Source organism: Solenopsis invicta, chromosome 10 (assembly GCF_016802725.1).
Source record: "Solenopsis invicta isolate M01_SB chromosome 10, UNIL_Sinv_3.0, whole genome shotgun sequence".
Lineage (NCBI taxonomy): Eukaryota > Metazoa > Arthropoda > Insecta > Hymenoptera > Formicidae > Solenopsis > Solenopsis invicta.
In genome coordinates, this window is record NC_052673.1 from 4,739,796 (window position 1) to 4,754,458 (window position 14,663).

The following is a 14,663-nucleotide window of genomic DNA, read 5'->3' on the forward strand; positions in this document are numbered from 1 at the left end:
TTTCTCCAAGCGGTACCCATCCAAGTCGTAACAAGACCAAACGTTGCTTGACTTCTGCGACTTCTGCGAACTGATTCCTAGTGATGATCAGTGAACACTTTATGTTAATCACATGTATGTCACTGATAGATCAGATCAATATATGTATATTATCGAAAAGATGAAACATACATAATTGAAGCATATTATGTAACATATAAAATTATAGTTTTTTTAGTGATTTTTTCAAATGCGAAATAGTATCTGAAATACCTTTTCTATTATTCGTTCAAATAAGAATACATCTAAAAAAAATCAATATAATATAATAACTAAATTAAATATAAACATTGTTTTAAAAGCATTTTAAAAATATTGTTAATTCATTGAGATGTGAATCGAGTTTTTTTTCATCCACAGACTAATTTCGTATACGATATTAACGTTTGATACAATATTAGTGTACTGTATGATTATTGTTTAACTCTGTATATCTCGACAAGTATAGAACTGAATAACAAATTAAATATCAAAAACATATTCGAGTGTACATACATTTGTGAGATAATACGCTCAAGTTTAAAAACAATGAGGAAATATGTGTAATTAAGTGCTAACATGTACCTTGAAAAAATTTAGAAGTACTCAAAAGTAAAAATGCTTTATAACAATTGTTATCTATTATATATTGACGTATTAGCGCCATTAAAAATGTCCCAAGAAGATCAAGGTTATAAAAAAGTTTTTATTACTCTATAAAACGTTTGTACATGATATGAAAAATTGTACTAAAAAATTGTACGACTAAAAAGTTAATACCGATTATACAACTATTTGTAGTTTTCATATAAAACATCTATATGACTACGTAAAAATTAGTCTATATATATGTATTTGTTTAAAGTTTGTATAACGTCTGTATGACTCCATACAAATTAATTGTTATATAATATCTATTTTAAAAGTTTATAACGTCTATACAACTTCATTGTATGTTAGCTGTCTTGTAGCATTCATTACAAGTTTTTGAAACGTCTTTACGATTCTTTATAAATTAGGTTAGTCATTTGCAATATTTATGGCATTTTGAAACATTTATACGACTCCGTATACTTTAACTTGATTTTTGAGTCATAATTTCAGGTTTTTAAACGTTTATACAACTGCAAATATTGAAGTTGAGTAGAAATAACAGATGTATGATGTTTGTAAAACCTTTATATCAATTTAAAAATGAGGTTATTTTGATGTTTATTACTAATCAGTATACTTAAAAAATATGTTTTAATAAAAATTTCTTTTTTTTAATAGGCAACATTTAACTAAATTATTTCGTAAATCTAAAAAAATTATTTTTTTTACAGAGAAAGAATTACTTTTCGTTTTCAACCATTCAAGCTCACAACCAGGGGGTCGATCATGTAACATTTTCCCTAGGGCGGGAACGTGAAAAGTAAAAAATTTCACGTGAACTGCACGATCATGTACGATTCCATGGGATCATGTAACTCACTCATGAGCGGAAATATGAACTTTTTCACGTGAACTTTTTCGCCGTCAGCCGTGATAGCGGAAAGGTGAAAATTTAGGGAATTAATAAATTGTATGTACATACCTATTTCGAAATTAGAATAAAAGTGTGGTAACAGTGTGGTAACAGTTTGAAGAGGTATTATTGAAGGGGTTAACTTTTCTGATATTGCATTGCGTTAACAGGATAAGCTAATACGTAAATAAAAATAATGCTTTTGTGATATAATTAGGTTTGATATTTATATTTGACAAGTTGATATTTTGATAATTATATAAAATGAGGCTTCATCAAATGCAAATTTAGATAAAAATATACTTTAACGTGTTTTGATACACAATGATAGATGACACACAAGAAAGGTGTCTTGTGAAATAGAGTATTAATCAATCATGTAAGTGTTTATAACTTATAAATTTGGAAAATACATGTATGAGCGGAGAATTCAGTTTTGATAAAGATCTGTATTCTAAATTATTCAATATTTTTTAATTAAACAAAGTTAAATTTAATGACTAATGAAATTAATTTACTTTAAAATTTGCATAAATATAAAACTAAATTAAAGTTAATTTTGAAAAACAATGTTTGTATTAAATTACAATGTAATTTTTAGAATTAAATTACTACGTAATAAAATAGTTGTTACAATATATGGATCATCAAAAATAAATGTAATATATATTATATTTGTAAAATAAGTTTATGCAATGTAACTAAGAAATATTGCTATTTATTTATGAATATATTTTTTTACAATTTCTTTTTTTATATAATTAAATTTTTATAGTAAAAGTTATACTATAAAAGCAGGTAGAAACCTTTTTCACGACAGCTTGATAGTTGCGATGACAGATTCGAGCCTCTAAAGGTGAATTTCGGAACGCAACCTAAACTTCCGCGCATTATCCATAACATAATCGCTGTGCGTGAAAAGATTCACGTGAACTCTCTATGAATGAAAAATGAAAAAATGAAAAGTGAAAAATGAAACGTGAAAAGTTCCACGTGAAATTACATGATTGACCCCCAGACCAGCATAAAGATAAAAAAAAATAACAATTGGAAATAGGACCGGAACGTGAAAAAACATTATTGACATAAAAAACACGTTGCAAAAAATCAATTTTGCAACTAATTTGTTTATAACAATTATAACAACTATAACAATTAAGAAAGCATCATATCCGTTTTTTTTAGTAATTTTTCCCGTAGAATCGATTGGCGCAACCAATTTTCCTCTACAGTCAGTTTAGTAGTTAATTAGTTTATAACAATTGCAAAATAGATTTTTGTAACGTGCTTTTTACGTTAATGTTTTTTCTTGCTCTAGTACTATTTTTAATTGATATTTTTTTACTATCTTTACTGTTTTGGGCAAGAACAGATTTTAATTATTTATATAGATTATATATAGTTTATTTTTAAAATATTTAAAGCTAAACAGTCAAAGGTGAGGCTAGTGAAAGTGTTTGTGCGATACTCAACACATAAGTTTCTTCCTATTCATATCAGCTTTACTTCAAATATAACTTTTTATTAACGATATCGCAAGTGTACGATTAGCTCAGTGTTAGCATATTACGTTCCAAAGATCTCTCGTATATTGACCTGATCTACCAGTTGTATATATACATATCAGCATAAAGTGTTCACAGGTCATCATGAGGGATCAATTCGCAGCGATCACGGAAGTCAAGCAACGTTCACCAAAGTCGCGACTTGAATCGGTGACCGCTTGGAAATTTCTGAAAAAGATTTCCGAAATTTTTTAGCAAAAAATGTTTTTTTTTAATGTTACACAAATATTGTTTTGTTCTTTGGAATTATGTGTTGTAATAATATTTATGTGAATATTTTAGAAAAATGGGATGTTTTAATGCAATATTTCAAAAAGCAGATATCTTAATGTTGCTGCAATCTTCCAGCAATGTTGCAACAATGTTTTGCAAAATGCAATATTACAATGTTTTAATGAAATCATTCTGCAATGTTCCTGCAATCTCTCTGCGCTGTATAGGATTTTTATCCAAATCAAATAGCAATACATTTTACAAAATCAAAATATTGCCCAATATATATACAATTAGAAAATGTTCTTAAATATATAGTTAAGTATTAAATTAGTTTAAAGTTGACTTTTTGATCAATGATGTTTAATTAATCATCACTCATAATCAATCACAATCATTCAATTGTGATTACGAATCGCAATTGTAATGAGATCAGTGAAAGTATCATATTCTTAAGTACATGGAATGTTTTTTCATCACGCAATGAATACGTGTTTTCCCCATTGTTATTAAAGCAATTTGAATGATCTCCACACGATTTGAATGGAAAGAACATTGATAAATTTTTTTTAATTTTTAGTATATTATAGTTTCCTGACAAAAATTTAATTGATTGATGTTTTTTTTACATAAACATTGTACGGGATACTTATAAATTTTGTATAAGAATTTAAAATTTCTTTAAATATATATATATATATATATATATATATATATATATATATATATATATATATATATATATATATATATAAAGGTGGTCCTTATTTTGGATATTTTCGAATTTTTATGCTCCCAGGGGTTTAAACGCTTCCAAATTAATAAATACAAATTCCTTAAAAGTTTGAGCTCTTAATATCAACTCTAAGATAGTCCGCATGACAGCCTAAGTTTCTTATGGAAATAACATGTAAAAAACTTCTTTTATTCTTCGAAATTTAATATGTCCTTTACGAATGATCCTAAAATTATGAGAAGTAAATGTTTTTGTAGAGAATTTAACGCTCTACAGAAAAGGTCTTATGATTTTTTAGTAAGTCTACTGGTTTAAAAGTTATTCAAAGTCAAAGTTCAATTAAAATAAAATCAATGTTTTCAAGTATATTTACAAAATAAACAGTTGTACCATAAAATATATTACATATTTCTTGAAGGTTACAAATTTTATGTATTTCCATTATCTTAAAACTTTATTATTGCACATAAGAAACAAAAATTATTTGTTGATATTGTGACCAATACATATTTTTTATAGATTGAAAAAAACTGAAAATCTATTTATACCAAAAAATAGGAAATTTTAAAGAAGGGAAAATAATATAAAAGTGTTTTGTTTTACGCTTTGATGACCTTTATGAACCTACTTTCATATTTTCAACACTTGAACTTTTCGAGTATCAGAATAATTTTGATTATATTCTGATAATAATTGGACTATAAACTGTTGTTGCTCTGGTTTTTACTTAATATACCATGATAACCTTCAATTAATTTAACTGCACGCTTCGTCATTAACAACCTTTAAACTTTTAATCAACATTAAACCCTCGTTAAAATATTCGTTTTTATTCCATTCTGATGGACTTATGTTCAAAAAATCTCTACTTATTTAAAACCGTTTAAAAAACTGGAGTGACTTCGATGATATAAATGAAGCAGCCTTAAGAAACTTAGGCTGTCATGCGGACTATCTTAGAGTTGATATTAAGAGCTCAAATTTTTAGGGAATTTTTTTTATTAATTTGGATGCGTTTAACCCCCTGGGAGCATAAAAATTCGGAAATATCCAAAATAAGGACCACCCTAATATATATATATATATATATATATATATATATATATATATATATTTATATATATATATATTGTTGAAAGAATTTGCATTTAATTTTAAGATTTAAAATATGACGAGATTTAAAATCTAAAAACAATATTCAATCTAAATTTTTATAAAAATTATATAGTATGAAAATATTAAAAAATATATAAGATATTAATATAAAAAATTGGAAAAATTTTTAAATAAATTAAATGTATTAAATTTATTAAATTTATTTAATAGATATAAGGAAATCTGTGTTTTATGTAATTATAGTTTAGAGAATTTAAAGTTTTAATATTTATTATTTCATATAATATTGACTATTAAATAATATAATTTGAAAATCTAATAACTTAATACTTTAGCATTAACAAAAAAGGAACAAATTGTTATTTTCAAAGTAACGGTAATGGGAAGACGTTATTTTATAGAATCAGTAACGAGTAACGGTAATAAGTTACTTTTTACAAAAAATTACAGTAACGGTAACACGTTTTTTAAGATAATGTTTCCAACCCTGTATATATAAATGTATAAATGTATTATATATTCATATTAGATATTTAACGTTTACCACAGAGATTTAATGGATTTTTAGTACACGTTTATCTAACTTTCACCATGAAAATACATGTCCTATGGAGTTATGAAAGTTTAATGAACTTCATAATTGGATGTCATATTCTATATAGGGATCGTGTTTGAAATTGAAAGTGCTTTACATTTATAATCACAAGACTGTATTTGATTATTAAAAATATTAAGAAAAAAATAAAACTTTTGCTTATTTCAGAATTTTTATCATTATAATCTTTAAAATTATCTCAATTATCATTAATTCTGTAAGAACGTTTATTTCGCAATAGTAATTGCCATCTTATCTTCTGCAAAGACTTGCTTTCCCTGCAAAGTACAGTTATTTGATTCTATCTTAGCCCTTTTTATTATATCTTCATACTTTTATCTTTATGTGCATATCTAGATACGAACAAAGTTATTCCTCAACGTGGGGCGTGGAACCTCTCCTTAGTCCCGCCCCTCAGTACGGCAATCCGGTAGAGGTGGCGGCACAAACGACTGCAAGAGTAAATCAAGGCGCGCCGGCCAATAGCGGTCTGATCAGTCATCCCCATTCCCATCCCCAGCCACATCACAGTGGGGGTCGATTGCAGCTCGGGGGTGAACATACAATCTGTATAAACACTACGGGTCCAGCCGCCGGTAACATCGCTCCCGAAGATAATGGCAGACCCAATCTATGCAGGATATGTGGCAAATCCTATGCCAGACCTAGTACTCTCAAAACTCACTTACGCACCCATTCTGGAGAGAAGCCGTTCAGGTCGGTACATCCGGAATATCTTGTGAAAATATTGATAGGATGAAAAATGTTGGAAAAAAAAATTTAGTACTTGTTGGATTTGAATGAAAGAAGAAATAGAAGGAAAGAGATATTTAGTTATTCTATTCTATTCGATTCTATTTTGTTTCATTTTTTTAGAAAGAAATTATAGTAATAGTACAGTAATAAATACAGTATTATGCACGATTGGAAAATATATGTTAAGTTTAACGTATGTCATATGCCTCAAACGGTCCATTCAAATTTTTGTATTAATTTAAACAAAAAAAAGAATATGTCAAAAAGTAATACAATTATTACGTACACTGAGAAAAAATTTTTTGAAAAAAAATAAAATTCTTAATCTTAGTAAACCATGTGTTTACTGTCTGTAAAAACGTTTTCTTAAGAAATAAAAGCGTAAATTATACGCTTATTATATTTATTTGATAAATATAATTTTCCTTTTAATTAAATTATTTACAAATTATAAAAACTATTTTATGCAATATAGTCAACGTTTACTAAAATGTAAATAATTTTTTTTACAAACTAATGAATTTCTAATAACACTAATTTGAAAAAAAATTTAAATAAATCATATATAATTTATAAAACACATTTTTCATAATATAGTGCATATATATTACAGTATTTTCTTTTTTTAAATAAATAATGATTCATAAGATAAAAATAAAAAAAATGTTAAAATTTTGGAATTATCTATTAAAGATTATAAAAATTGTATTATAAGACATTAATGTACAATATAGATTTTACTTAAATTTAGATAGATATTTAAATTGATTTTGAATATTATCGATATGACATACATATATATCATCTTAGAAAAACATGTTTATCCTAATGGAATTTGAACCTGGAATCTCTGAACAATAAGTTTCTTACAAATATGCTACATTATTTCTTCAACTTAGAAATGTATATTTTCATAATTTTAGTAAAATGTGAAATTAAACAAGTATTTAATTCAATATTTATTTAAATGTTTTAAATAATTTATTTAAATATCTTTAAAATAAAAACTTTTGAATTGATTATTTTAAGAATTAATTTACTATTAAACGAAAAGCCTTTTATAGGACATAGCTTGGTCTTACTGCTGATATTTATTATATGATTTTATATACTCTTTCTAGTTCACGAAAATACGCACCAAATAACTTTTCGGTCTTCAAACGATAGGGGAAAGTAGGATAAATTGAACCGTGTTCCAAATCGGACCTCTTTAATTTAAATAAATACGGTTAAGCAGATTTGCGTGTCATTTATAATATAAAGTTCTTATAAGACACCGAACATGTGATAGCAGTTTGACAGTTCTCCGTCATAACATTTACAGAATAGACGCGAATATGTATTTTCAGCCATTATGCAAAAATTAAAAAAAAAAAAATTTTTGTAAAATAATTATTTAAAAAGTGTTAAAAATTTAAAAGATAATTGATTTAAGATAATTAAAAAATAGAGAATTAAAAAATATCAATCATTTTGTGATCTCTTTTGCGGTTTGTTGTAAAAATTGTTTCAAAGTTCAAAAGGACTCGTGTCCAAATCGGACTTTTACGTCGAAATTGTAACTTGATCATAACACTTGGCCGACCAAATCTAGTCCTAGAAATGTTATGTAGAAATGTAAATTAGTAAAATATTATGAGTCATCAAACTCGGAATAACTGAATTTTATTAATTTCAACTCTAATTGTATAATAACAATGTCATAATATGACCGGGAAACGCCTAACTATATAAACTGTTACTAACATGTTTATTAAATAAAATTTTTATTTTTTACTGTCAAATGCTCGTTTTCATTCAATACTAAACAAAAATACATTATAATCTTTTGACATTCTATTGAAAAGTTGATAAAAATGGGAGAGTCCGATTTGGACCAGAGAGTGGTCTGATTTCGAACTAGTAGTTCCAAATCGGACCGGAGAAAGCGTCTTTACATTTTCCGTTATAGTTCAACACAGATGAGAGATACTTCAAAATGGTCTGAAGCAAAAATAAAGGAAATTAAATTATCTTTTTAATCGTACCTCCAGTTTTACGATCGGACTTTATTTGCATCTTATAGAGATCAAAAACTGCAGCTAAGTCCGATTCCACTCTCTCCTATATAAAATCGCACAATAAATATCAACACTATCAAAGAAATATACAGAAACGTCCCCCTCCGATTTTGACGATCCTTTAATATGTTGTAGAAATCAAAATAAAGGACACGTATTTTTTTTTATACGTGCCTATGCTCACTTTTAGGGAATAAAAGACTCTTTTAAAAAAAAATCGGTTTTTTTTTCGAAGCGTACATCGTCGAAACTAAAAGAAACGTTCTGAATGAAAGTTGAATGGTTTGAAGAGTACTTCATAACAGTGACAAAAAATTTTTTTTTAATTCCTTTTTACTTTTTTTTACTTAGTTTTTTCAAAATTTTTATTTCTTTTTATAAACAAAATAAAGTTTATTTTATTACAAATTCAATGGTATATGATAAAGTTAGGTTCCGATATTCCCATTTTCTAAAAATAATTAAAAACGTCTTTGGTATGGTATTGTTGAAATAAGAGTTTCGTAATAATAATAAAAGTAATAAAATGATAGTGACTTTTTTAATCGATAAAATTAATCAAATCTTTTTGTCGATATGTTACAATATGTATGGAATACTTTGGGTAATAAAAAACAAGTTATGAATAAAGAAATTATTGATAATTTATTTTTAATTGCAAAGAATAGAAGTCATTTGTGTCAATAACGTGGACAAAACAATATGTCAGGAAGTTCCCGCATAGATTAACCAATTAAAATCCATGGCCAACAAAAATAACTAAAAAATAACATTTGGAAATAGGATTAGAGCATAAAAAAGCATTACTGACATAAAAAGCATTTCTTTAAAATCAATTTTGCAACTAATTGTTACGAACAAATTAGTAAAAATTGTGTGTAGAGAAAAACTAATTACGCCAATCAATTCTACGCAAAACATTCACGAAAAACTAAAAAAACATGTATAACTTTTCAATCATTCATATTTCTTATGCAAAAAAATTATACACTATATAAATAATTAAAACCTGTTCCTGCCCATGCCTAGACAGTGAAGATAGTAAAAAAATAACAATTGGAAATGGGTTGAAAGGTAAAAAACCTTATTAACGTAATAAGCACAATCAATTTTGATTTAATTGTTATAAATTAATTGTTATAATCAACTTATTAAAAATTGACTAGAAAAAAACTGATTGCTCTAATCGATTCTACGGGAAAAATTTCTGAAGAAATATATATGACTTTCTTAATTGTTATAATTATTATAATTAGCACAAACAAATTAGTTTATAATTTGTTGCAACATGCTTTTTATGTCATTAATAAATTTTTGCAACATGCTTTTTATGTCATTAATGTCTTTTTTACTTTCCGGTCCTATTTTCAATTGTTATTTTTTGACTATACCTTTACTGGTCTGGGCATAGACAGAAACAAATTCTAATTATTTACATAATTTATTTCTTTTTGCATTAAATATAAATAATTTTAAAAAGAAAGTCATATATATTTCTTCAGTAATTTTTTCCGAAGGATCAATTGATGCAATATATTTTCCTCTACAGTCAATTTTTAATAATTTATTTATAACAATTAGTCGCAAAATTAATTTCTTTTAAATGTTTCCTTTATGTCGGTAATATTTGTTTATGCCCCACTTTTATTTCCAAATGTTATTTTTTTAACTATCTTCGCAAATTTGGTCATAGGTTTTAATGGATTAATCTAATATAATCTATACAGGAACTTGTTGACGTATTATTTTGTCTACGTACATTGTTAACACAAATGATTTCTATTCTTTTTAAAAACATGTTATCAATAAATAATAATTTTTTTATTCATAATTTGTTCTTTATTGTCTAAAGTATTTTATGTACTGTAATATATCGATAAAAAGATTTGACTGATTTTAGCGAATTAAAAAGTCAATATTATTTTATTACTATTATTATTATAACCAAATCTCTGGAATTTAATTTTATTTCGCGCAGCCTTGTCACATCGACGTTGATGCAATTCATAATAAACAGTGCCGATGTTTATTGACTCTCGAACAATATAGAGCGATGTCGAAATATGATTAGACCACATTGGATCTCGAGATAATGACCTTGTTTCAGGGATTTGACGAATCTACCGGGCTGAACGTTCTTACGTCGCGTAACAAAAAGACGTGTATTTTTTAAGCTCAGCAATAAAGTGTTACCTTCCTCTTAAGTTACATTTCCTCTTAAGTTACCTACATATGCGTGTAGAGATGTTTTTAATTATTTTTGGAAAATAAAAAGAACATATTTAATATTACTATCATACAAAAATTAAAAAAATACATGTCCCTTATTTTAATCTGTACTATAACGTATTAAAGGCCTATCGAAATCAAAAGAGGGATATTTTTATATGTTTCGTTATAAGATCTAGCTATAATCTATAAACCTTTTCGTTTAATGTTGTGTTTTTACATATTGGTCGATGTACTTTATTTAATTTAAATCATTTATTATATTTCAACAAGTATTATGCTGTAATGTATTAAATCTGAATCTGAATCACATACATTTTTTAACTAAAAATCATTTTTTTTTATTTTATAGTAATACTTTGGTTTATTATACATAAAAAAGTTTTATCTCTACGTAAAGCTTCTCTTAAATATTTATAATTGTAAACGTTATTATTACGAGGGTAAGTCACAAATTAACCGCACTTTCGTTAGAACACGTCTTTAAGTTTGTCACACTGCGTTTCAGGCAAGCAGGCTTTAAGTTGGCACTACTGGGGTCCCGTGATCAAAGCTGGATCTTGATCGCGTCAATGTGTTTACCATTACGAGCGTGTCAATGTGGCCGCTCCGCTAGAAGTTTGCACCAAGAAGAAACAGAGAGCTGTGACACGATTTCTTTAATTGGAAAAAGTGAAAGGCGCTGAAATTCATCGGAGGCTTTCAACGTAATACGGGGACAGTGCTTTACCACGTAGAAGTGTATGTGAATAAATCGAAAAACTTTAAAGTAGACACACAAGTGTGACACACGAAGAGAGAGTAGGACGCCCGTCAAACAGTTCTATCACCGACAAAAAAGGTTCAGCGAGGTCAAAAGTTAATACTGGCAAACCGGCGTATTGTATTAGTCTTTCTGTATCACCTTTCACTCCTTCCGACCAAAGAAATCGTATCACAGCTCTCTGTTCTTCCTTGATGCAAACTTCTAGCGGAGCGGCTATATTTACACGCTCGTAACGGTAAACAAACTGATGCGATTAAGATCCAACTTTGATCACGGAACTCCAGTAGTTCCAACCATGGTGGAAGTATAACATGGTGTGCTCAATTTGGCTAAACCACGCCCCTTTTCACGGCAAAGTGTCTCTTATTCCTGAAGGCTGCCAACTGTGAAAAAATGAAATATTTAATGTCGGAAAGTTGCTGAACCTAGATGGTCGCATCTTTGTCACATGTACGAATGCGTGCATTGCGTCTTTTTCTGTCATACCAGCGCCGCCAGCGTCATTGCTCCAATTTCAGCGCCTTTGCTTCATAGCGTCCAATAGCGTCCATAGTAACAACACGTATTTTTAGGTTATTTTTTAAACTTTATTGTAAAATAAAGTGAAAATGGTACGTTGTGTAGTGAAATCGTGTAAAAATTGCAACGAAACGTGCTTGCCGGCGCAAGTAAGCTTTTTCCGATTTCCGGAAAATGCAGTAATGCGTGAAGGCTGAATTCAGAGAATCGGAGAGAGTTTTATGCCGAAAAATATTAAGAATGGTAAGTCTTATTAAATATTATTAGCCAATTTTTTGTAATGACATTATTTCCATTACAATTTGTATTACACACACACAGGCACACACACAACATTCCAATACTATTCCAATAGAAAATATTGTAAATATTCGTATCTTAATAGAGCAACCTAACCTAACACCAATTACTTGATATACATACTAACCAACAACTTTCTATTTAATTATCTTAACTTTTGCAATAATTTTAAAGAATAGTACATTAAACTGATGCAATATGTTTCAAGATAATTTAAATGTACATATCATGTATACATTTATACATATTGTCGAAATTAAAATAATTTAATAGGAAGTTACATAGCACACATCAAGTGCTTGATGTAAACTAGGACAATTGTTAACTTATTAATTGTTAGTTAACTTAACTATTATTCTGTCATTTGAATTTTCAGCAAATATACGCTTAGCACACTTCACAGAAGATTTGTTTGTGAGAAGTAAGAAGATTTGACCTCCTATGGACATTCGAAGACGGTCGCTTTTGCCGAGTGCAGTTCCAACATTATTGTTACCAAAAACGGAAAATAGGTAAACATGAATAAATAATAATTGATGTATTAATTACTGAAAAATACATTCCTTTTTTTGCATAACATTATCAAAGTAACATTTATGTTTTCTATTTTAGTGACAATGAAAGTAATATGGACTTCAAAGTCATAGCCGAAGATTTTCCGCTTCCCGTCACGAAAATGTACATGCAGTCTTCCGAGTTACTCGTCAGCCCTGATGATCCATCGAATATACAGGAATGTATGATAGATGTAGAATCACCAGGGTCGATTTAGAAGGTAAGAACAACATTGAACGATTACTGATGATAGTAATTTGCTATCTTAATGTGCCACGAAATTCTTGGTATATACAATAAACAATAATGTTTTGTTTCATTATTACAGTAATTGAAGGCTGGAGGAAACATATGCAATGTGTCGAACGCCACCAAAAACAAGAAAAAAATGAAAAAAATCAAATAGAACTTTTAGCTCTTAGCTTTTTAACTTTGAAATGTATAAAATAATAAATAATTATGTGTATCTAAAAACTGTATAATATAAGAATTGTGTATAATAAATTATTATATTTATCATGAAACCTGCATAAAAAATAATGACTTATTTCTACACATTTTGTCGGTAGAGATTGTCTTAGTCAGTTCATTCGAAAACAGCAACATATACCTCAAGCATAAAATCAATGAATATTATTTTATTTTATTTAATTTAACTATCTCAACTATTTTTTTCTTTTTATTCTTAATGAAACAATATCTTCAATTTTCAATAATTTCTTATTTACAAAAAATTGATATTCTGTAACAATTTGTGGACTTAATAATTCTATTTATTTCTTGTTTTGGAAAAAATTCTTGTATATCAATGGTTGTTTTTAAAATTTTTAAGAACTTTATTTTTTATTATTAAAATTATCGTAAAATTTATTACGATATTTATATTTGTAGTGTTATTTCAAATATTATTTTATTATTAAATACTATTAATCTTTATATTTTACACAAACTGTTTAATTTTTATTAATTTTTTACAATGAGCGCAGTTAGTCTTTCGTGTCGTGTTGTATTTAATAACATTTATTTACAGCGGTAACTATCTACAAGAAAAGAGACAGAGTGAAAATAGAAAACGTCCGACAAAGACAGTTATATCAGGTGTACAGACTTTAGAAAGTGAAATACTTCAACTTTTCACAGTTGGCAGCCCTCTGGAATAAGAGGCAGAAAAACGACAGAGAGCGCAGATTTTAGAGAAAGAAGGCTGCAAATTGAGCACACCATGCTATCCCTTCACACCATGTAGTTCCAACTCAAAGCTTACCTGCCTGGAACGCAGTATGACAAACTTAAAGACATATTCTAGCAAAAATGCGGATAATTTGTAACTTACCTTCGTATTTATAATTTATAATTGTAGACATTATTAAAACTTTATCCTTGCAAGAAATATCTCATCGAATCGATGTCAAATCAACATCAAAAACTAATAAAAATACTCATAAAATTTTAATTTACATTTATATCACAAACCTTTCGATGAATTACACTGTGGCACAAAGAATGGTTTTTTTCGAATCTCGGAACGAGACAAGTAGCACTTTATAATTTTTTGGCTTCTAAATAGAAATTCCGTTTTCCGAATTATTCCATTACGTCACAATTTTGAGAAATTTGCAAAAAGGGCTGTTTTTACGTATTTTGTCATATTTGAACTACGACCTAATTAGCTAACATTTATAAAATGTTTTTAAAAACATTTAAAAAAACACTTTTAAAAACATTTAT

At 27.5% G+C, this 14,663-nt stretch overlaps 1 protein-coding gene across 1 annotated transcript in view; it reads left to right on the top strand.

Annotated features, from left to right (window-relative positions):
• The window catches only part of LOC105194407 (protein glass), a 141,501-nt gene that overhangs the window by 93,747 nt on the left and 33,091 nt on the right, over window positions 1–14,663 (top strand). Inside the window, exon 5 of the mRNA XM_026140007.2 lies at window positions 6,108–6,467. Coding sequence (XP_025995792.1) covers window positions 6,108–6,467 — 360 coding nt within the window. The remainder of the gene's footprint in view (window positions 1–6,107; window positions 6,468–14,663) is intronic.